The 23,621-nt window shown below is 49.3% G+C and overlaps 2 protein-coding genes across 2 annotated transcripts; both read left to right on the top strand.

Annotated features, from left to right (window-relative positions):
* Positions 1 to 5,873: 5,873 nt before the first annotated feature.
* LOC142002528 (olfactory receptor 52B2-like) lies at positions 5,874 to 6,818 on the top strand. Its single transcript, XM_074978708.1, has one exon. The coding sequence runs from the start codon at positions 5,874 to 5,876 to the stop codon at positions 6,816 to 6,818; it is 945 nt and encodes a 314-aa protein (XP_074834809.1).
* A 13,385-nt stretch (positions 6,819 to 20,203) lies between these two features.
* Positions 20,204 to 21,154, top strand: LOC142002538 (olfactory receptor 52B2-like). The gene has a single exon (XM_074978719.1). The coding sequence runs from the start codon at positions 20,204 to 20,206 to the stop codon at positions 21,152 to 21,154; it is 951 nt and encodes a 316-aa protein (XP_074834820.1).
* Positions 21,155 to 23,621: the final 2,467 nt, after the last annotated feature.

Consider the following 23,621-nt stretch of genomic DNA (forward strand, 5'->3'; position numbering starts at 1 on the left):
GAGTTCAGGTGGCCAGCTGGGCCAATTAAACCCATAGGCTGCTCATGGCAGAGAATTAATTAGAGATGGGCCTCATCTCAGCAGGAAGAGGCACTGCCTGGGTTGCCAGGTTGTGGGGTGTCTGGGGGTCAGGCTGCTGTTCTGTCATTAGCTACAGAGGGGACAATAAAACATTGGAAGTAAAAAGTTTCAGGAATTCTGGATGGGGGTTTCTTCCTCACGGACCTCCCAGAATGTTCTGGGCCTTTCCAGAATGCCACAGAACCTTCCAGACTCTCTGGGAACATTTTCCAGGAAGCTGCTAAAGCACGGTCATCCAGCCCCCCCCGGGTGTGTATAAGGTGGGAGGGGACAGGCGTCGCTAGTTCTTCGGGGAGATGTAAGAGTAAAGGGCTGTGAGAAGTGAGCTGAGAAGTTGTGAACATCGTTCCATTGTGTAATTGTGAATGTGCCTGGGTGTTTTAAGGCTTCAGGGATGCAAATAGTGAAAAAGCATTAGAGTAAAGCCACTTGCAACTGGATCTCTTGGCAACGTCTCTGACCAGTCTTTGGATTTCTCTGACAATTCTGCTTCAGTCCGCAATGGCGAAGGCGAGAAAAGCGACCTGTGGAGCAGCAGGAGCAGGGTTACCTTCTAAGGCTGTCACCTGCCATGGCATGCTCGGCTGCTGGTCCACCCAATGGTGGAGCGTGATTCAGTGTCTCCCTGCAAGTTCATTTTACTTAAACTGAAATAGCTGCCATAAACTCAGAGGAAGCAACATTTTAATTTGTTTAACTGTGGCCCTCCTAAGTGCAGCTTTACAAACCCAACGTGCAAATTTACCATGTCGCAGGACAGAGATAAATCCTATATGAAAATCCTGCACACGATGAGTGAAATAGTCAGGAAATGCAATCAAAAAATTGGAGGGGTAGCCATGTTAGTCTGGATCTGTAACAGCAATGAAGGGTCCTGTGGCACCTTATAGACTAACAGAAAAGTTCTGAGCATGAGCTTTCATGAGCACATCTGATGAAGTGAGTCTGTGCTCACGAAAGCTCATGCTCAAAACTTTTCTGTTAGTCTATAAGGTGCCACAGGACCCTTCGTTGCAATCAAAAAAGGCATTCAGAAGTGTCAGAGACGAAGCGGAGTGGGCGAGGGAAGACGGTCCCCTCGTGTGGTGCCATTTGATCTAGGGCCAAGCTTGAGGGGGCCTGGGACCTGTGCAAAGCCCAGGAGCTCAGGGCAGAAGGCAGCTGCAGAGAAGGGCTGCAGGCACTGGCAAGGTGAGAGGCGGTGAGGCGGGGAGCAGCCCAGGGACACAGCAGTAAGGACTGGGGCTGTGCAAACCATGACTGCATGTGGCCGGGTGCCTAGGCTGGACCCCACATGGAGGGCAGCATCACTTCACCTGCCAGTCTCTGGGGAAGTGACACCGTTATGGGGCAGTGGAGAAGGGTCAGTGGGCCCTCAGGGACATTCACACAGGCCTTGTGCCCAGAAGGGGGATCCTCAGTGCCCAGGCCTGTGGGCCCAGCTACCAAATGGGAGCAGAAGCGCCCCAGGCGAGAGACTGAGCAGTGGGACGCAGGTGGGGGTGTGACCCAGCAGAGCCAATCCCCGCCATGGCCAGAAGGAGGTGCCCCTCGCTCTGAGTACAGCGCCCCGTGTAGCACACCAAGGCCGCGTCTACACGTGCCGACTACTTCGAAGTAGCGGCGCCAACTTCGAAATAGCTCCCGTCACGGCTACACGTGTTGGGCGCTACTTCGAAGTTGAAATCGACGTTAGGTGGCGAGACGTTGAAGTCGCTAACCCCATGAGGGGATGGGAATAGCGCCCTACTTCGAAGTTGAACGTCGAAGTAGGGACTGTGTAGACGATCCGCGTCCCGCAACATGGAAATAGCGGGGTCCGCCATGGCGGCCATCAGCTGAGGGGTTAAGAGACGCTCTCTCTCCTGCCCCTGCGGGGCTCTATGGTCACCGTGTGCAGCAGCCCTTAGCCCAGGGCTTCTGGCTGCTGCTGCGGCAGCTGGAGATCCATGCTGCATGCACAGGGTCTGCAACCAGCTGTCGGCTCTGTGGATCTTGTGTTGTTTAGTGCAAGTGTGTCTGGGAGGGGCCCTTTAAGGGAGCGGCTTGCTGTTGAGTCCGCCCTGTGACCCTGTCTGCAGCTGTGCCTGGCACCCTTATTTCGATGTGTGCTACTGTGGCGTGTAGACGTTCCCTCGCAGCGCCTATTTCGATGTGGTGCTGCCCAACGTCGATGTTGAACGTCGACATTGCCAGCCCTGGAGGATGTGTAGACGTTATTCATCGAAATAGCCTATTTTGATGTCGCTACATGGAAATAAGCTACTTCGAAGTAGTGTGCACGTGTAGACGTAGCCCAAGAGAGGAAGGAGGTCAAGTGAGTACAGCTCTGGGCTGAGATGGGGCAGACCCCAATTCAAATCCTGGTTCTGCCCCCGACTGCCTGTGTGATGGTGGGTGAGTCACTTAGCACCTTGGGGGCTTTGCTGCCCACCTGTAAAATGGGGAGCAATCCGACCTCTTTGCTCCCCACTCCATGGTTAGATTGTGAGATTCCTGGGTGAGATGTGATGCTCAGCTGGGCCCTGATCCCAGGTCATGCTCCTCGGTGCTGCCCTGTGACCCACATGGAACAGCAGACAGAGCCGGGTGTTTGGGCTCGCAATGGGGAGAGCCGGGAGGAATCATTCATGCAAACACTGTTAAATCCCCTGATAAACACCTGCACCTGCGTGAGGCTGAGAGGGAAAATGGTCTGTGCCCGGGGCTCCCTGCTGGCTCTGAGCCCCCTGGGATTCCCAGGGAAGCAGGATAAATATCCCTGTGTCTGAGCCCTGATCAGTCAGTTCCTACCACCTGCAGCTCCCCACCCGGATCACAGGCAGAGCCTCCTCCTCCCCGGGTGGGGCAGGACTCTGGTGAGTCATTTGGGATCAGGGCAGGTCTCTAGCACTGCTGCATCCCTCTGGTAGAAAGTTGCCCATCGCGTGTCGACAGTGGGAACGTAAGCTCACTAAGGACCCAGTCCAGGGGAGCCTCCCACAGCGCAGGTTGGCACAGGAACTGAGGGCACGTAGGATCTAGCGGGATCGAGCCCACAGAGTAAGGAAAGGCAGGGAGAGCATGGACTGGAGTGCAACGCCTCCCAGAGTGTGCTTCCTGCTTGCAGTGAGCTGCACAGTTCTCATCCCCCTTTGCTGCTGGCAGGCAGTGAGCCCGGGAATGGAACCTGGAGCTTCCCACTTCCTGTCCCAAGGCCTGGCCTCCCCATGGCCCCGATGCTGCAAAGAGATTCCACAGCAGAGGGCCCTGTAAGACATAGACCTGTGCTTGTCTTCCACTATGTAAGACAGCAACATAGTTTGCTTTGTGTTTTGATAGTGTATGGACTAGCATGGCTTCCTCTCTCTTACTGTGTAAGGCGGAGATGATACCAGCTGTATTCCCCTGGGGGCTGATGCTGCCAAGCTCTGCTAATAAAAGGAAATTTTTCTTCACACAGCGCTCAGTCAACCTGTGGAACTCCTTGCCCGAGGAGGCTGTGAAGGCCAGGACTCTATTAGGGTTTAAAAAGGAGCTTGATAAATTTTTGCAGGTCAGGTCCATAAATGGCTATTAGCCAGGGATAAAGTATGGTGCCCTAGCCTTCAGTACAAGGGCAGGAGATGGATGGCAGGAGATAAATCACTTGTCTTCTGTTCTCCTTCTCTGGGGCACCTGGCATTGGCCACCGTCGGCAGATGGGATGCTGGGCTTGATGGACCTTTGGTCTGACCCAGTATGGCCATTCTTATGTTCTTATGTTCTTATGTTCTAATGGTGGTTGTGGGAGATTGTGTGTCTCTCATTCTGGGAAGAGAGGCAGACCTTGGTTTTCCTGCCCAGTAGCTCAGACGAGAGCAGGCCAGTGTCTCCAGCATTTTGTGTCACCAAGCTCCAAATGATTCGGTCGTAAAACACTAAGGCCCTTAGATAAATTGGGAGACAGAGCCTTAGAAACAGCAAAGCTGGTGGACAGAAACTCATGAAGATGGATACAAACTACTTTTTACTCTCACAGGGGCAGCCGTGTGAGTCTGTAGATTCACAAATAACAGCCAGTGTGGTGGCACCTTAGAGGTAACTAAGTTATTAGGTCAGACACTTTCATGGGTAAAACCCACTTCATTGAAGTGTAATCTAAGCAGTGACCTGGAACAGCTCCAGTATTTACCTAACGGCTCCCAGGTGCAGTCTGTCAGGCTGAGACAGCGAAGGACGGCTCAGCAGCCAGTGCCCTCTGTGGTAGTGCCATTGCCTTTGCTGGGCTGTCCTGATTCCAACGGCTGGAGCTGTGGCCATGTGTGACGACCAGACGCATGTCAGAAGGAGCTCAGTGTAATTTATGCAGTGAGGTGACACAGGGTGAGAAGCAGGACTTCTGCAGCTTGGAGAAAATGCTCCTCATGGATGCGGCCCCCAGCCTCACAGACAGGGAGGTGCCGGTAGCCCAGGCAAGTTTATAATACAGTGTCTCTGCCTGGGATACTTGGCCATTTCCAGACTCGCCAAAATTCTAACCGGCCCAGGGAATCCCATGGGGTGTCACTAACACCAGAGTCGCCTGCTCAGCCATGATCCTGGAGAGATTTCTGGACAACCCCACCCCCACCCTGCTGTAACAGGCAATCAGCTAGCTTGGGCCAAATGGATTAAAAGCACCAAAGAGCAAAGTGCATCTGCCATGAGCATAGAAACAGAGGCATTTTCAGATTGGATCTGACCAAGGTCCACCCACCCCTTCCTAGCAGCAAAGCAGCAGCAGCTGCTCCAGGAAAGGACAAGCAATTCCAGCACTGGCAGATGTGGGATAATATCACACTTCACAGATCATCCTGAACGGCAGTAGCTAGTGACTAATTTCAGTGAGAAGTGTGAAGATAAATCTCCCTTCAATGCTCCTTTATTTAGCATTATCGTTGGTATGCATTGATTAAAAGTGACAATTAGAACTTGGCAGTAGACAACCTCTGCTGGACGACGTCCATTTCATGCTGTGGAGAGGCTGAATTCGTCTGCAAGGATGGCCGGTTGACTGGAGGACAGAGTTAGGACAATGGATCTCCCACTGCTATCAAAGGGGCTCCATAGAACGATTGAGATAGATTTTTGTGAAAAGGTCGCAGGGTCTGTTGTGAATAATTAACTGAACATGAGCTTCCTGTGTGCTGCTGTGGCTGAAAGTGCTAATGTGACTCTAGGAGGTATGAATGAGGGACTCTCCTGTCTGAGTAGGGGAGATATATTGTCTCTGTGTTCGGCACCGGTGTGACCAATGCGGTAATTCTGCATCCAGGTCTTGTGCCTTCGATCCATGAAACCAGCAGGAAGCCTTTCTGCACCGACTAACTTTTGATGTGTGTTTATTTGCTCTGTGGCTGACTGTTGTATTCAGCACCTGCCAGTGGGAAAGCAGAGCAGGAACAGAGTTGATGGAGTAAGGTCTAACAAAACTTTGGTAGCTGAACTTCTCCTTTTTGTATCTCTTTGTTTATAGTCCTAGGGCTGAGAGATTTGCGTTACAGTTTTAGTTCCCTTAAACTATCTGCCCAGTAAGTCTTGCTCTGTGGCTTGTTTATGGAGAGTTTGCAGATATTCACATCTGACACCTCAGCTCCCTGACAGGTCTCTGTCACTGGGTTTGTTTCTGTTCTTTACAGATATGAAGGCAGCTCTGGGACTCAGGGTTGAGATGCATGAAAGGAAAGTGAGAAGGGAGTCTGAAATGGAGAGCGGGGTGTGATTCCAGCAAGGACTGACCTTGTCTTTGCTTTCAGCAGGGCCTGGCATCTGAGCAGAGCCCACGCTACATCATGGCCGTGTTCAACAACACAAAATTCAGTCATCTCACATTCATTCTAATTGGCATCCCAGGCCTGGAGGCCTGGCACACCTGGATCTCCATCCCCTTCACTATGATGTACACTGTTGCCTTTTTAGGGAACTGTGGTCTCATAGCCCTTATTGCAACACAGCGCCGGCTGCACGAGCCCATGTTCATTTTCCTCTCTATGTTGGCAATGGCCGATTTAATTCTGTCTACTACAACGGTGCCTAACATGCTGGCCATATTCTGGTTAGGACCCAAGACAATTGCCTTCGGTTCCTGCCTTACCCAGGTGTTCTTTATTCACTTTGGGTTTGTTGCTGAGTCGGCCGTCCTACTGGCCATGGGGTTTGATCGCTACGTAGCCATCTGTGACCCTCTCAGATACACCACTGTCCTCACCAATGAGAAGATTGGGAAAATAGCCACCGCCATTGTCATCAGAAGCTTTCTTGTCATTATCCCCGATGTCTTTCTTCTCAAATGGCTGCCCTTCTGTGCAAGCAATGTTCTACCTCACTCCTACTGTGAGCACATCGGGGTGGCCAGGCTGGCCTGTGCAGACATAACCCTCAACATCTGGTTTGGCTTTGCAGTGCCCATTTTAACAGTGATAATTGATGTTGTGCTCATCGCTGTGTCTTACATGCTCATTCTCAGGGCTGTCTTCAGGCTCCCCACCAAAGATGCCCGGCACAAGGCTCTCAGCACCTGTGGCTCCCACTTCTGTATCATCCTATTATTTTACATCCCAGCCTTCTTCACTCTCCTAACCCATCGCTTTGGCCATAACGTCCCTCGACACATTCACATCCTGCTGGCCGATCTCTACGTGCTCGTCCCGCCCGTGCTCAACCCCATTGTTTATGGTGTGAAAACCAAGCAACTGCGGGAACAAGTGGTCTATGTGTGGTCTCAGAAATGGAAATAGTGCTGAGTGTAGGGCAATGCATCTTACTTGAAGGTTTCATCTGTGCTACAAGGAGAGGGCCCCCTAGCACCCAGAGGTGGAAATTAACACTTTTAAGACACTGTAACAAACAGAAATTTTTGGTTCCCAGGGTGGTTCATAGCACATCCAGTGTCCTGGCACTACGAGGCTTGAGATCCATTCATTGGTGGCCTTCTGATCCTTTTTAAAGACCGCCCCAGAGCAGGGAGGCTCTCACTTGTCTGAGGGAACGCCAAAGGGGAGATTCACTCTTGTGCTGCCCACGTGGAGAGGCACAAGGAAGCTGAAAGCTGAGTCATGCTCACCTTGATGGGCATCAACAGACCACCCATTCCATGGAGTGCTGCTGACTCCCCACATACCATGGAGCTGACAACCCCTCCCGTTACGGCATGAGTTTCACCTGCGGCAAAGTGCCCCTTTTTTTTTTTGCAACTCTACCACAGTTGATATCTAGAGACATGAGAATTGCTGGGCTGGGTTAGAGCTGTGGACCACCGAGTCAGTATCTTGCCTCTACTAGCCAGCATGGACTGTGTCAGAGGAAACCCCTACGCACAGAAATCCTATTCCTGGGAAAGTGTCTTCTTAAGACCCATCAGGGAGATTTTGCTTATTCCCAACAGCAGGCAGGGCTCTGCTAAAAGTAGATTTAACCCTCATTACTGTACAGCAGGGTACTTTGATCTGTATCAGTCTCTAATCTCCTTTGACTCCTGCTCCGTTCTTGCAAATCCTGGAAGCTTATTGCAGTGAGTTCCAAAGCTGAACTGCATTGTGTGAATATACCACACCCTCCCACCACCATTTTCAATTTGGTGCCTTTGGGTTTCAGCTTCTCAGATGTTCTTACTACAGCCATGTCCCAAAGATTTGTTCTTTTTCTTTGAAGTTGCGGCCTCATGTCTCCCACAGAGAAACTGCTGCCCTTGCCTGTTAATTTTCTTATTGTTCGAAAGTATCCATATGAATGACAAGTTGGCTGTGATCACACTGTGCCTGGGCTGCCTATGCGATACATAACTGCCCCTTTCCATTTGATGCTGATGCATTTCCTTTCCATTGCCATTCGAAAGCCGCCATTTCTGCCAACACACAGTCATGGGAGGGTGGCAGGGGAATTGGTTTCAAACCACTCTGCAGGCAGATTTACACAGAATCCAGAGACTGTCTCTGGTCTGCAGTGGAACCGCAGTCTGAAAGTCACCATCATTGTCCATATACAGCTTCTGGGCTGCGGGCTCGTAGGCGATCCTTTGCACTCTGCTCTCTGCTGTCTTCCCTCTCCTTCTCGTCCGTCTCCTCCTGCCCAGCAGGGACGGCTCAAATGGGGTAAAATACCTCCCCTTTAAAGACAGCTTTGGAAACTCCAGGCTTGCACAGCCTGTGACACCAGCTACTTTGCAATTACATGGAGCCTTCCCTCCGTCTGCAATTACAGTGATAGGAATCAGTGATAGGTTTTGCCTCCGATGAATAAATTGTCCACATCCCACATTAATTAACAGCCGAGTCAATGCCCTGACATGTAGCACCAGCAAAGGAGACAACGGTTCTTATGGATGGCATCCGGGAGTATTTTAGATTGAACAAGTTGTTTCACATTTAGTTTGAGTTTATACACATGGCCAGTATTAAAACAAAAAGCAGTCAAGTAGCACTTTAAAGACTAGCAAAATAGTTTATTAGGGGAGCTTTTGTGGGACAGACCCACTGGTCTGAAGAAGTGGGTCTGTCCCACGAAAGCTCCCCTAATAAACTATTTTGCTTGTCTTTAAAGTGCTACTTGACTGCTTTTTGTTTTGATAGTGTATAGACTAGCACGGCTTCTCCTCTGTTACTATGGCCGGTATTGTAAGCGTTCTGATACATGAAAGTCTTCTGTGTGATCATACTCCTGCTTTGTCCACCCTGATGGCTGGACACTGTGATGAGACAAGTATCAGAGGGGGAGCCAAGTTAGTCTGTATCTTGAAACGCAACAAGAAGTCCTGTGGCACCTTAGAGACTAGCAGATCTTTTGGAGCATCAGCTTTCATGGATAAAGACCATTTTGCCCACGAAAGCTGATGCTCCAAAATATCTGTTAGTCTATAAGGTGTCACAGGACTTCTTGTTGTTTGTGATGTTGCAGAGTCGGATGAGCTGGTCACCTGATAGTATACTCCATGTTGGACTGCTACACTTTTCCACTGGGAAGTGAGGGGATCAAACAATAGATTCCTGCCTTATGGAAATCCTATATGGTGTGAGCGGATAACAATCAAGTCTTCAGTTCATGTTGCCTCCCCGTCCAAGGAGACAGGTGAAAACAGCTGGGAAGAGAAGGACTGGAACAGAAGTCAGCAGGGAACAACTGATTGACCCAGGGTGGAAAGACACCTGGCCTGTGAAGGAATCTACCTACAAATGTCCACGTTGAGGCATCATTACTTGTGACCAATTTCATGAGTGAACCCGGAGTAGTGTTCGTTATTTGTTTTGTTTTCTTAGTAGTCTGCTTTATTCTGTTTGCTGCCTCTTTTGCCACTCAAAATTCACCTTTTTGTAGTTAATAAATTTATTTCTTGTTCTTGTAACCCAGTTTGTGTAATTTTTAACTGGGGGGCCAAGAGGTTGGGCCCATCTTCTGCTGTGTTGAGGGAGGGGCCAATTTCATGAAGTGTTAGACTTGCCCTCTGAGGGAGGTGGGCACCTGGGTGCTGTGGCAAGTCCCTTAAGCTGAGCTTGTCAGAGCAGATTTCCACGTCTACCTTTCTGCGGTGAGGTGTGGCCTTGCCTGTGTGTGTGCTGGAAGAGGCTTAAGAGCTTGTCTGAGCAAGACAAGGATAACGGATGCCCAGGTTGGCAGAAAAGGCAGGCCCAATGGTATCTCAGCACATCAAGTGGCATCCCACATGGCCAACTCCCAAAGGAGCCACCCAGTACAGTTCCTTCCCTAGGTTAGCAGGACAGTGACATCCTGTCCTGCCATGAGGGCAGAGGGCTGGACACGATGACCTCTCAAGGTCCCTTCAAGTCCTAGTATTCTATGATTCTATGACAGGCAAATCCCTCTAGCTCAGATGTGCTACGATGGGATTTGCGATGCTCACAAGCCAGCCATGATCACAGGTACCTACATAAGAATGTTCACACTGGGTCAGACCAAAGGTCAGTCTAGCCCACTACCCTTTCTTCCAACAGAAGCCAATGCCAGACCCCAGAGGGAGAGAACAGAACAGGGAATCATCAAATGAGCCCTCCCCATCACCCATTTCCAGACTCCAACAAACAGAGCCTCAGAACACTAATCCTGCACACCATGGCTAATAGCCGTCGACGGACCTAACCTCTATGAATTTATCCAGTTCTTTTTTGAACCCTGTTAAAGTCCTGGCCTTCACAACCTCCTCTGGCCAGGAATTCCATGGGCCTCCTGTGCGTGATGTGAAGAAAAACTTCCTTTTCTTAGTTTTAAACCTGCTACCCACTAATTTCATTCGGTGATCCCTAGTTCTTATGTTATGGGAACAAGTAAATAATTTTTCTTATTCACTTTTTCCACACCAGTCATGATTTTATACACCTCTATCAAATCCTCCCTTAGTCCCCTCTTTTCTAAGCTGAAAAGTCCCCAGTCTTTTTAATCGCTCTTCATCTGGCACCTGTTCCAAACCTGGACTCAAAAGGAAAGGAAATGGCTATCAATCTGATGTATGAAGGAGTTTCCGGGCTAAACAGATCCTTATAGTCTCTGCCTATATGTATGGCTGACTGAGGTCACAGAGGGACACTTGGCAGTCATAGAGCAGGGGTAGGGAGGTTTAGAATCATAGGGCTGGAAGGGACCTCAGGAGGTCATCTAGTCCAGCCCACTGCTTCAAGCAGGATCAACCCCGCTAAGTCATCCCACCCAGGACCTTGTCCAGCTGGGACTTAAAAACCTCTAGGGATGGAGATTCCACCACCTCTCTAGGCAACGCATTGCAGTGCTTCACCACCCTCCTGGTGAAGTAGTTTTTCCTAATATCCAACCTACTCCTCTGCCTCTGTAACTTCAGACCATTGCTCCTTGTTCTGCCATCAGTCACCACTGAGAACAGTCTCTCTTTATCCACTTTAGAGCTCCCCTTCAGTAAGTTGAAGGTTGCTATTAAATCACCCCTCAGTCTTCTCTTCTGTAAACTAAACAAGTTCAGATCCCTCAGCCTCTCCTCATAGGTCGTGTGCGCCAGCCCCTTAATAATTTTCCTTGCCCTCCACTGAACCAGCTCCTGTACTTCCCCATCCTTTTTATTCTGGGGAGCCCAAAACTAGACACAATATTGCAGATGTGGCCTCACCGTGCCATATAGAGGGGAATGACCACTTCTCTAGATCTGCACAAAATGCTCCTCCTAATGTACCTAATATGCCGTCAGCCTTCTTGGCCACAAGGGCACAGTGTTTACTCATATCCCGCCTTTCATCTGCCATAACTCCTAAGTCCCTTTCCGTTGTACTGCTGCTTAGCCAGTCAGTCCCCAGCCTATAACAATGCTTGGGATTCTTCTGTCCCAAGTGCAGGACTCTACTTTCTTCCCCTCCCTTCCTCCAGGTTTGGGGCTGAGCTCTGGGGAGTGGACATAGGTCATGGCTGGAAATCTGTACATCAACTCTTCCCCAGCCCTTGCATTAAGAGTAACAGAGGCCATACTGACTGGGGTGACCTATTTGGCGGTGTTCTTCTCCTTCCATGCCTTCAGCCACTTCCACAGCACTCACTGTGATTTCCCTGTGGGTGGCCAGGACCTTGCTTTTGTCCGGCCTCTCCAGCTGATCCACCATGGGGCTCATAGTCATACTTCTAATTTTATAACCATTTATTTTCCTTTAGGCCACAGATGCCTGTAACTCTGGGCTCAATTCAGCATTAGCACCAGCACAGTATAGCATCCTACCTTGGCTGATGTTAGACTAACACAGGCCTTCTGCAGTGAGGAGGCTGTGATGGCAAAGGGTAGGGGGATGCAGTCCTGTCTGGCTCCAGTTCATCCCAGCCTAGAGCCCTAACAATGGCAGAGCAATCTGCCATGCGATAAATGGGGATTTGGATGCAGCACACTGACTTTGTCGGGGACAGAGAACCCACCAGCCCAGCGATCCAGGCACTCACATGGGAGGGAGACCCAGGTTCAAATACCTGCTACCAATCACGCAGAGCTTGGACTTAAACCTAGGTCCCCAACAGCTGTGTGAATTAACGATTAGCAACATGTAACATTTGTGAGTCTCAGGTCATTGGCGAGCTCCATATTGGCCTCTTGCTAGTCTTTCTATATTTCCTCCGCACTGGTGTGGTTGTCAGTTGTGCCCTTAACACTGTCATGATAACATGTAACAGTTACAGTATTATTCATTATTTACTAAAGGACAATGTTAAGGGCACAACTGCCAATCACACCAGTGCGGAGGAAATATAGAAAGACTAGCAAGAGGCCAATATGGAGCTCGCCAATGACCTGAGACTCACAAATGATCCTACAAAAAACGGAAACCTGGACAAATTGATAACGAGACGCACACAGGACTGGCACAATTATGGAGAGAGGGAATCAGAAAGGCTACGGAGCAAATGAATTAGATCTAGTGATGAACAACACCAGCAACAAGGAGACGTTCTTTAAATACTTTAGGCACAAGAAAAGTTGGGAATTGTAGGTCCCCTGCTTAGTGGAGAAGGAGACCTAGTAGCTAATGGCAGGAGGAAAGCTTTGGTACTTAGTGTCTACTTAGCATCAGTCTCTCTTAGAAAAGTTATTGATGCCCAAAACTCCAGACAATTTACATTAACGAACAGGACAAAATTGTGCAAGCCAGACAGGGAAAGAGCAGGTTAAAGAAAATTCAGATTATTTATATGTAGTCAAGTCTGCAGGGCCTGATTAAATTCATCTTATTGCACTGGAGCAACTAGTTGAAGCAACTTGGGGTCATTAGCAATTATCTTTGAGAATTTCTGGAGGACAGCAGAGGTCCCAGAAGACTGGAGAAGGACAAACATGGCACTAATATTAAAAAGAGGGAAAAAGGAGACCCAAGGGAATTCTAGACCAGTCAGCCTCACTTCAGTGCCTGCACAGGTACTGGATGGAATTATTGCATAATGAGTTTGTAATGGGAGAAGCAATAGTAGCCATAATTCTGGTAAAGTTTTGACACAGTTCCTCACAATGTTCATTTAATCAAGCTAGGAAAATGTGGTCCAAATGAAATCACTATATGGGAACCGCAAAACTGTTTGAAAGACAACAATTGGAAATAATTATCAATGGTTTGCTGTCCAATTGAAAAGTGTATCTAGTAGGTTCCTGTCTAGAATGTTCTGGGCCTTTCCAGAATGTTGCAGAACCTTTCCGACTTTCTGAGAACTTTGTTTTCCTTGACCCTCCTCGAACCTTCTCAGCCAGTCTTCAGCAGGTATATAAGGGGTGAGAGGGATGCCAGTCCATCAGTAACATAGGAGAACAAAGTGATGCGAGAGATGTGCCGTTGTGAACTTTTATGGTGTAAATATGAAAGTGTGTGTGTGTTTTAAGACTTGAAGAGTGTAAATAGCGAGAAATGAAGAACTTTTTAACAAGCTCACCTACTATCTGATCTCTTGGAAATGTCTCTGGCTAGTCTTTGGATCTCTCTGACACTGGCTTCAGTCTGCAAGGACAAAGGCAAGAAAAGTGACCTTTTGAGCTTCAGGAGAAGGGTTATCTGCTAAGCCTGTCACCTGCTGTGACACACTTGGCTGCTGGTCCACCCAATGCTGGTGGAGGAAACATGTTGTCTTTATTTACTCACTATGGGATGAGTGAATGCAGCTTTAAATGTCCCAGCATGAAAATTTATTCTTTCATATGACATGGATAACTCAGGCATGAAAATCACAGGACAGGAAATGGGGTGGAAGAAAAACTGCAAAAAAAGGCGTTCAGAAGTGTCAGAGACGAAGCGGAGTGGGCGAGGGAAGACGGTCCCCTCGTGTGGTGCCATTTGATCTAGGGCCAAGCTTGAGGGGGCCTGGGACCTGTGCAAAGCCCAGGAGCTCAGGGCAGAAGGCAGCTGCAGGGAAGGGCTGCAGGCACTGGCAGGGTGAGAGGCGGTGAGGCGGGGGGCAGCCCAGGGACACAGCAGTAAGGACTGGGGCTGTGCAAACCATGACTGCATGCGGCCGGGTGCCTAGGCTGGACCCCACATGGAGGGCAGCATCACTTCACCTGCCAGTCTCTGGGGAAGTGACACCGTTATGGGGCAGTGGAGAAGGGTCAGTGGGCCCTCAGGGACATTCACACAGGCCATGTGATGGTGGGTGAGTCACTTAGCACCTTGGGGGCTTTGCTGCCCACCTGTAAAATGGGGAGCAATCTGACCTCTTTGCTCCCCACCCCGTGGTTAGATTGTGAGATTCCTGGGTCAAATGCAATGCTCAGCTGGGCCCTGATCCCAGGTCAGGCTCCTCGGTGCTGCCCTGTGACCCACATGGAACAGCAGACAGAGCCGGGTGTTTGGGCTTGTGATGGGGACAGCCGGGAGGAATCATTCATGTAAACACTGTTAAATCCCCTGATAAACACCTGCACCTGCGTGAGGCTGAGAGGGAAACTGGTCTGTGCCTGGGGCTCCCTGCTGGCTCTGAGCCCCCTGGGATTCCCAGGAAGCAGGATAAATATCCTTGTGTCTGAGCTCTGGTCAGTCAGTTCCTACCACCTGCAGCTCCCCACCCGGATCACAGGCAGCGCCTCCTCCTCCCTGGGTGGCACAGGACTCTGGTGAGTCTTTTGGAATCAGGGCAGGTCTCTAGCACTGCTGCATCCCTCTGGTAGAAAGTTGCCCATTGCATGTCGACAGTGGGAACGTTAGCTCACTAAGGACCCAGTCCAGGGGAGCCTCCCACAGCACAGGTTGGCACAGGAGCTAAGGGCACGTAGGATCTAGCGGGATCGAGCCCACAGCGTAAGGAAAGGCAGGGAGAGCATGGACTGGAGTGCAACGCCTCCCAGAGTGTGCTTCCTGCTTGCAGTGAGCTGCACAGTTCTCATCCCCCTTTGCTGCAGGCAGGCAGTGAGCCCGGGAACGGAATCTAGACCTTCCCACTTCCTCTCCTAGGCTACGTCTACACGTGCCCCAAACTTCGAAATGGCCATGCAAATGGCCATTTCGAAGTTTACTAATGAAGCGCTGACATGCATATTCAGCGCTTCATTAGCATGCGGGCGGCAGCAGCGCTTCGAAATTGACGAGCCTTGCCGCCGCGCGGCGCGTCCAGACGGGGCTCCTTTTCGAAAGCACGCCACCTACTTCGAAGTCCCCTTATTCCCGTGAGCTCATGGGAATAAGGGGACTTCGAAGAAGGTGGCGTCCTTTCGAAAAGGAGCCCCGTCTGGACGCGCCGCGCGGCGGCAAGGCTCGTCAATTTCGAAGCGCCGCTGCCGCCCGCATGCTAATGAAGCGCTGAATATGCATGTCAGCGCTTCATTAGTAAACTTCGAAATGGCCATTTGCATGGCCATTTCGAAGTTTGGGGCACGTGTAGACACAGCCCTAGAGTCCTGACCCAAATAGAGATTTCACAGCAGATGTGCCTGGAGGGTCAAGGCCTGTGTCCATTATACGGTGCATAAGCCACAGATAACACCAGATGCATCTCCCCAGGGGCTGATGCTGCCAGCTGTAGTAAGTACAGGCCCAGTATGAGGCCTTAGGCCTGAACTAAAACAATGGTCAAGACTTTGCTAACAGAAAGCAAAGTGCAGCTGTGAGCTAAAGGAATGCATTGCTCACAGAAGCTGGCAAGAAGAGGGCTGATGTTGCATAAACATATCTACCTAGCATATTGAAGTATGAACATGGCACCAGAACACCCTACCCTGGAACATTCCACAAATAAGAAAGAACAGGCCGACCCATCCCAATGACAGGAGCAAAAGGGTAATACGATGGATAGAGTTGGTTTGTTCGAACCAACATGTACAAGGTGAGAGGCGGCACCTGACTACGTAGAAGGGTTGTACCTCAATACGTCAGGAGTGATGTGTAAATTGTTTGTACCTGTGTATAAGAATGTACTCCTGGGGTGTGGTCTGGATCCGGCCGAGGGGGCAGTGGAAAGTCCTGCCACTGACTGAGCCGAGTCCATTGACCATGGGTGCATATTTGTAGTATGCCCTGACTTAGACTAGGAAGTGTACAGGGAACTACTATTGTGTCCAATACAGCAATAAACCTGGCCGACGTGCCTTCGCACCTTACTGACTCTGTGGTCATTGGGGGTTCTCTTCGGGTCTGCTGTGTTGGTTATCTGCAGAGCTGCGGCAGCGCACAGAGGGAACACACGCACGCAGCCGAGTGATACCAACATTGGAGAAAGCAGAGCACCACGCTGGTAGCATCTGACAACACCAACCTCTGCTCAGTGTGGTTATGGTGAATCTTTCATTTCCCATTGAGGGAAGGAAGGCAAATCTTGGTTTTCTCACCCGATAGGTGAGACAAGAACAGACCAGAGTCACCGGCATTTCCTTATGCTGGAAAAGCTAGAGAAAAGGCTTGTTATTTTATCTCTTGAAAATATCTGTGGCTTCTGGGCCTTAGATACTGATGTGACCACACTGTAGAGATACCAAAGATAGTGGGTGATGATATGCCGACCTATTTCTGGTCCCGTGGGTGCGCGTGGAGTTTGATACAGTGGGGGAGGTGGATGGCCCGGGACCAACCACCCCACCTCTATGGCAGCCTTATATATTATAGCAGCAATATGTGATACAGTGTATCTACTTTACACCCTGGGTTTCCACAGTATTATGAATACCAGGAACAATAACACTCCGATTGTAATCACCACAATGCCCTGTGGCTGCTCTAAGTCCCAGTAATTCTCTATACAGCTCCAGCTAGTCCAGCTAGTGGTATTTACTGATAATGACTGATTCATCCATTCGTAACTACAACTACTTAACACTTGTCTTAAATATATTTATTATTTGGCAGAGGCTAAACACTAGGTTACGTATAGCTGTATACAATTACATGTGACTTACCAATAACATCCAATGCTCCCACGTCTTACCAACAACTACGTTAAAGCGACCCTTCAAGTCAGAAATACGGCTTGGTTGGGACCTTTCGTGGTGGTGACATCCGGGTGATCAGGCCGGGGTCTGCTGTCTGGACTGGAAGGTGCTAACCTCCGCCTGGTGTCCAGGAGCCCACAACCTTGTCCCTGCTAAATCACCTTTTATACTGTTTCTTACTTGGGGGTTCAATACCTGGCCAATTAAAGTGTTTGTTACCCAATTTGGACTTTCTATTCTCCCAGCCTGTCAGAACATGTTATAAGATTTCCTCTGTTCTTGGTAAATTTCCGAACCTTACCCCCCCCACAGGACCTTCTGATATCGCACAACCAGGATGTTCTCTTTGGGGGGCTTCCAGCTACTTGTCCAAGATGTTCTCTTTGGGGACTTTCTAACTACTTGTCAGGATGTTTTTCTTTGCGGCTCTCCAGCTACTTGTCAACTTTCTGATTTTTTTCCTGGCCTGGTGTCAGACCACCCGTCGTTATATGGTAGAGTTCCAGGATGGAGTGTATGGTCATTCTGCCTTGTGAGTGAGGTCCGGCCACCAGGTGCTCGTGCTCCCACAGTGGGTTCATGGACAGAAGGGCAGGAAGATGGAGACAAGTTGTTTCATACTCTCAGAGGGGCAGCTGTGTTAGTCTGTAGCTTCACGATTAACAAGCAGTCGGGTGGCACCTTAGAAGCGACAAATTTGGTCATGAGCTTTCAAGGGGAAAACTCCTTCATCTGAGGAAGTGGGTTTTACCCATACAAACTCATGACTGATTAATATTTTTAGGCTCTAAGGTATCACAGGATATTTCTTATTTGTTTTTTGCTCTCTATTTTCAAGGAGTGTTCAATTCCAACAAAACAGCCAGATGCTCCCCTCTGCAGATTCTGCTTGCAGGGCTGAGGTGGGCCGTGTCGTCCCAGGGTGTGTATGAAAATATGGTAAGCACTGCCAAGAGCTAGGCAATGTGGCGGTCTGCATGGAGGGTCCTTGTTCCCTGGCTCACAAGGGCTACGTCTACACGTGCAGCCAACATCGAAATATTCTATTTCAATGAATAACGTCTACACGTCCTCCAGGGCCGGCAACGTCGATGTTCAATTTCGACGTTGCTCAGCCCAACATCGAAATAGGCGCAGCGAGGGAACGTCTACACGTCAAAGTAGCACACATCGAAATAGGGATGCCAGGCACAGCTGCAGACAGGGTCACAGGGCGGACTCAACAGCCAGCCGCTCCCTTAAAGGGCCCCTCCCAGACACAGTTGCACTAAACAACACAAGATCCACAGAGCTGACAACTGGTTGCAGACCCTGTGCCTGCAGCATAGATCCCCAGCTGCCGCAGAAGCAGCCAGAAGCCCTGGGCTAAGGGCTGCTGCCCACGGTGACCATAGAGCCCCGCAGGGGCTGGAGAGAGAGCATCTCTCAACCCCCCAGCTGATGGCCGCCATGGAGGACCCAGCAATTTCAACGTTGCGGGACGCGGATCGTCTACACGGTCCCTACTTCGACGTTGAACGTTGAAGTAGGGCGCTATTCCTATCTCCTCATGAGGTTAGCGACTTCGACGTCTCGCCGCCTAACGTCGGTTAACTTCGAAATAGCGCCTGACGCGTGTAGACGCGACGGGCGCTATTTCGAAGTTGGTGCCGCTACTTCGAAGTAGCGTGCACGTGTAGACGCAGCTAAGATGACCAAGATGTTCTCCCAGCCACAGCTCCTATATTTACCTAACTGTTCCTAGGCACAGGCTGTAAGGCTGGGATAGCAAAGGGAACCCATCAGCCAGTGCCCTCTGCCATAGTGCCATTGCCTTTGCTGGGGCTGTGCTGATTCCAACAGCTGGAGCTGTGGCCATGTGTGGCGCTCGGACGCATGTCAGAAGGAGCTCAGTGTAATTGAAGCAGTGAGGCGACACAGGGAGAGCAGCAGGACATCTGCAGCCAGGAGAAAATGCCCCCCACGGACACAGCTCCCAGGCTCACAGATGGGGAGGCGCCGCTTGCCCAGGCAGGTTTATAATGCAATGTCTCTGCCTGGGACACTTGGCCATTTCCAGACTGGCCATCATGCTAATAGACCGAAAGGAGCCCCTAGTCACTAGCACTGGAGTCTCCTGCTCAGCCATGATCCTGGAGAACTTTCTGGGCATCCCCACACTGCTGTAACTGACAATCTGCTAGCTTGGGCCTGACCAATTAAAAACACCTGTCACATGGCTGGACTTTTATATGGGGTATGGAAACCATTTATACGCCCAGTGTGGCTATTGGACCCAAATATTGTGCTGGGGGAGGCCATGTGAGGTGTCAAATGAAAGCTGATGATGCCCTGAGTTTATGTAGTCTACTTGTGTGTGTGTAGGTAAAGTTATAGATTTTAGCTCTGCAGCTATGTGAGGAATGTTTCAGAGCTGAGGTTCACAAAGGGAGGTGAGGCTCCACCCCAGCCAGGATGATAGACGGAGCAAAGGCCCAGACGGACAACACCCCTTTTGAGCTGGTGGGATTTTCCTTCTGGGACTGCACCAAATGGAAACTTAGCACAGTGGCCCATGTGGTCATGTCAAGGCCAATGGGAGAGAATGGAATTTTTCCTCCTCATATGAAAAGCTATAAGATGGGCCCTGGTGGGTATTTCTTTGTTTTTCAGTCCTCACGAGTGAAGCCTGCCCAGACTGGGGCTCATCCCTGAGAAGTATGATGTGGATTTAGCAGTGTCCATCTTGGATCTTTTGTCTCGTAGGCTCCAAGGGTCCATGTCCCGACATGTGGACCCGAGCAGGCCAGATCAACAATGCTCCAATGACTGAATCTATGTAACCTGAAATGAACTTTCAGAGATTCTCAAGAATCAGCAAATAACGTCGCTGGCCTGCATCAGTAATTAGGACAGATGCATGTAAAGTTTTGCTTTTTAGAGATAAATCATTGGGCTTATTTTTTGCGCAATTATTTTTTTAAGTGTCCATTTTGTGCAGTCATAAGTATGATGCCAAGTTTATTGCCTACAGACAATTTCTTCCAAACAACAGGTTACAATTAAGCTGTTTGAGCAAACGTGTTATAATTGTAGAAAAAAAGTGTGTTTGAGAATTGAAGTAATGGGGGTACTTTTTTTTTTGACAAAGTAGTAACTTATAAAAAAATGTTGAGAACACTGCTCTAAAATATTAATGTCAAGTGAGTGTGAAGGGGTGTGTGTGACCCCATTAAATACTGACCGTGTCTTTGCTTTCAGCTGTGCCCAGTGGCCGAGCCGAGCTCTCACCTCATCATGGCCACACTCAACAGTACAAAATTCAGTCATCTCACATTCATCCTTGTTGGCATCCCGGGCCTGGAGGCCTGGCACGCCTGGATCTCCATCCCCTTCTCGTTGATGTACTCTGTTGCTCTTTTAGGGAACTGTGGTCTCATAGTCCTCATTGCAACACAGCGCCGGCTGCACGAGCCCATGTTCATTTTCCTCTCCATGTTGGCCGTCACAGATTTATTCTTATCTACTTCTACAGTGCCTAACATGTTGGCCATATTCTGGTTTAGAGCCAGGGAAATTTCTTTCAGTTCCTGCCTCACCCAGATGTTCTTTGTTCACTTTGGGTTTGTTGCTGAGTCGGCCGTCCTGCTGGCCATGGGGTTTGATCGCTACGTTGCCATCTGTGACCCCCTCAGATACACCACTGTCCTCACCAATGCAAAGATTGGGAAAATAGCCACCGCCATTGTCATCAGAAGCTTTTGCATAATTGTCCCTGATGTCTTTCTTCTCAGATGGCTGCCCTTCTGTGCAAGCAACGTCTTACCACACTCCTACTGTGAGCACATTGGGGTGGCCAGGCTGGCCTGTGCAGACATAACACCCAATATCTGGTACGGCTTTGCAGTGCCTATTTTAACTGTTATACTAGATGTTGTGCTGATTATTGTGTCTTATGTGCTGATTCTCAGGGCTGTCTTCAGGCTCCCCACCAAAGATGCCCAGCTGAAAACTCTCGGCACTTGCGGCTCGCATGTCTGTATCATCCTATTATTTTATACCCCAGCCTTTTTCACACTCCTAACCCATCGATTTGGCCATAACGTCCCACGACACATTCACATCCTGCTGGCTGATCTCTACGTGCTTGTCCCCCCAGTTCTAAACCCCATTGTTTATGGGATGAAAACCAAGCAGCTGCGGGAACAAGTGGGCTACGTGTTTTCTCGGAAATGGAAATGGTGCTGAGTGGAGGGCAATGAAGCTTAGTTGGAGACCTCATCCACGCTTCATGGGCAAGACCTCTTGGAACCCAGACATGGAAGTTAACCCTTTAACCCCTAATAGCAAAACAGACGTTTTCATTTTCCAGGATGCTTCAGTGCACGTTCAGGGCGAGGTGATTATGTGGTGTTTTCAAGCAAAGAGAAGTCTGAGGACGGGAGGAGTCTGAAAAGAGTGTCCAGGTATGTGATAGGTTCCTTTAAAGAGGACATTGATCACTCTTGTGGAACTCCTTGCCAGAGGAGAAGACCCCGTCCCTCATTTGCTCACTTCTGAATCCCTTATCCTACATTTTATTATTACCTTTTTGGTGACTTCGGTGCATTGACGTGAATGATTAAGACAATAAGTTTGCACACTAGGATCTATAAAGCTGTATTTATGCACGCCACAAACACGATAGCAGGGCTCAAAGAAGATTATATCAGTGGTGTCCAATAGGAAGTGAAAGCTCGCCACACTTGTGGTTGTCATCTTTCCGTATTCTCTGCATGACATTATACAAAATGTATCAAAGAGTATAAGGATATTGCCGGGTATTTCATACCAGATAACACAAACAACAAAATTTCAGATGATCCATTTGTTAATATCCAATGCCAATGACTCACAAAAGCTGCCAGAGCCACGACTAGAGCTGCCGCTGCTGCCGCCACGTGCTTCTCCCACCGAGCGGTGGGACGCGTGTGCAGAGTGGGTGGATGGCACTCCCAGTGCCCTCTCAGGAGGAACCTCATATCCAAGCTCCAAGAGCATCATGTAGCTTGTCTAGCCAACATGCAGGACACCGCAGAGCTAGAAAATTCAAAGAGTACAGCTCCATCACGGGCTGTTAGCCAGGTTGACCAGGGATGGTTCTCTAGCCTTTGTCTGCAAGAAGCTGGGAATGGGCTACAGGGGATGGATCTCTTGGTGGTGGCTTGGTCTGGTTACTTCTTTCTGAGGGTCCTGGCATTGGCCACTGTCAGGACAGAGGATACCAGGTGAGATGGGCCTTTGGTCACACCCTGTATGGCTGTTGTTATGTATGTTCTGATTGTCCTCTACGCTCACTGAAGGCAGCAGAAGAAGTAATGGGCTGAATCTGCAGCAGGGAGTTTTAGTTGTGGTAAGAGGGAAACCTTTCTAACTCTCAGGATAGGTCAGCATTGGAGCAGAGGCTATGGAGATTGTCTCAGAGGGGTAGCTGGGTTAGTCTGTAGCTTTGTAAATGGCAAGGTGTCCTGCAGCATCTTAAAGACTAACACATTTATTACATCATGAGATTTTGTGTTACTGCAAGGCTGTAAGACCAGACTGATGCATATCTCTCAGGGTGGTCTAGGATTACCTGGTCCTGCCACAGCAGCACCGGGACTGGACTAGAAGATCGAGTATGGCCCCTCAGCCTGACCTGTCTCTTCTATAGCTGGTGAGAGGTTATTTCTGGAGTGGGCAAGGCCTTTTTAGGTGGCTGGCAACTTGGCACAGAAAAGAAGCCCTTGTCCTTGTCTTGTCAGTTGCCCTTAGTATGTCCTTCACCTGCCCTCTTCTGTGCTAGCCATCCCCTCACAGGTCAGAGGTTGAGTCTGGGGGTTTGATTTGCTTTCATTTGGCTGGTGAAATCAGTCGAGTCAGGGGAGATAGAAGTGGAGCAAATCTCTAGGGCTTCCTGGTTCTTCTGAGCAAATCCCCCACAGGGATTGACGGGGCAGCTCTATAAATATCCCCATGTCTCCACTGCAGTCAATGTGAACAGGTCTAAACCCTGACCTAATGGTAACCACGCAAGGACCATGTTTGGTGCACTCCCCCTTCAACTGTAACAGAGAGGTAGCCATGCTAGTCTATATACTATCAAAACAAAAAAGCAATCCAGTAGCACTTTAAAGACGAACAAAATAATTTATTAGGTGATGAGCTTTTGAAGGACAGACCAACTTCTTCAGAGTCTTTTCATGCAATTGATGTATCTCCATTGCAAATGGCTAAATTAAGTCAACTTTTGAATATCTTATTTTTTTATCTCATTTTCATCCTGTTTCATTTTTCTCAATATCCAAACTAAACCTTCCTTTCTGATATTTAAGCCCGTCACCTCTTGTCCTATTTCCAAGTCTTAAAGCATGTGTACACTTTCACAATTACACAATAAAACAAAGTTCACATCATCACCACTGGCTTGTCACTTTACTTTGTTCTTACTTCTCCTTGACTCACTGGCAATGCTGCACTCCTGGTTTACCCGTGGAGAGCCTGGCTAACAAGAGTCATAAATAGTAACAGAGAGGTAGCCTCGTGTGTCTGTATCCTAACAAAACAAAACAGCAGTCATGCAGCACTCTAAAAGACTAAACCAAAAAGGTGCTGACCTTTTGTGGGGCAGACCCACTTCTTCAGATCTGCTACATCACTGCTGTTTTATTTTGTTAAGGTTCTTAAATGAGATGGA

This window comes from Carettochelys insculpta, chromosome 1 (genome assembly GCF_033958435.1).
Source record: "Carettochelys insculpta isolate YL-2023 chromosome 1, ASM3395843v1, whole genome shotgun sequence".
Taxonomy (NCBI): domain Eukaryota; kingdom Metazoa; phylum Chordata; order Testudines; family Carettochelyidae; genus Carettochelys; species Carettochelys insculpta.

Bases quoted from the DNA above. Each gene is read 5' to 3' on its own strand.
- LOC142002528 (XM_074978708.1), top strand. From the start codon at position 5,874: ATGGCCGTGTTCAACAACACAAAATTCAGTCATCTCACATTCATTCTA.
- LOC142002538 (XM_074978719.1), top strand. From the start codon at position 20,204: ATGGCCACACTCAACAGTACAAAATTCAGTCATCTCACATTCATCCTT.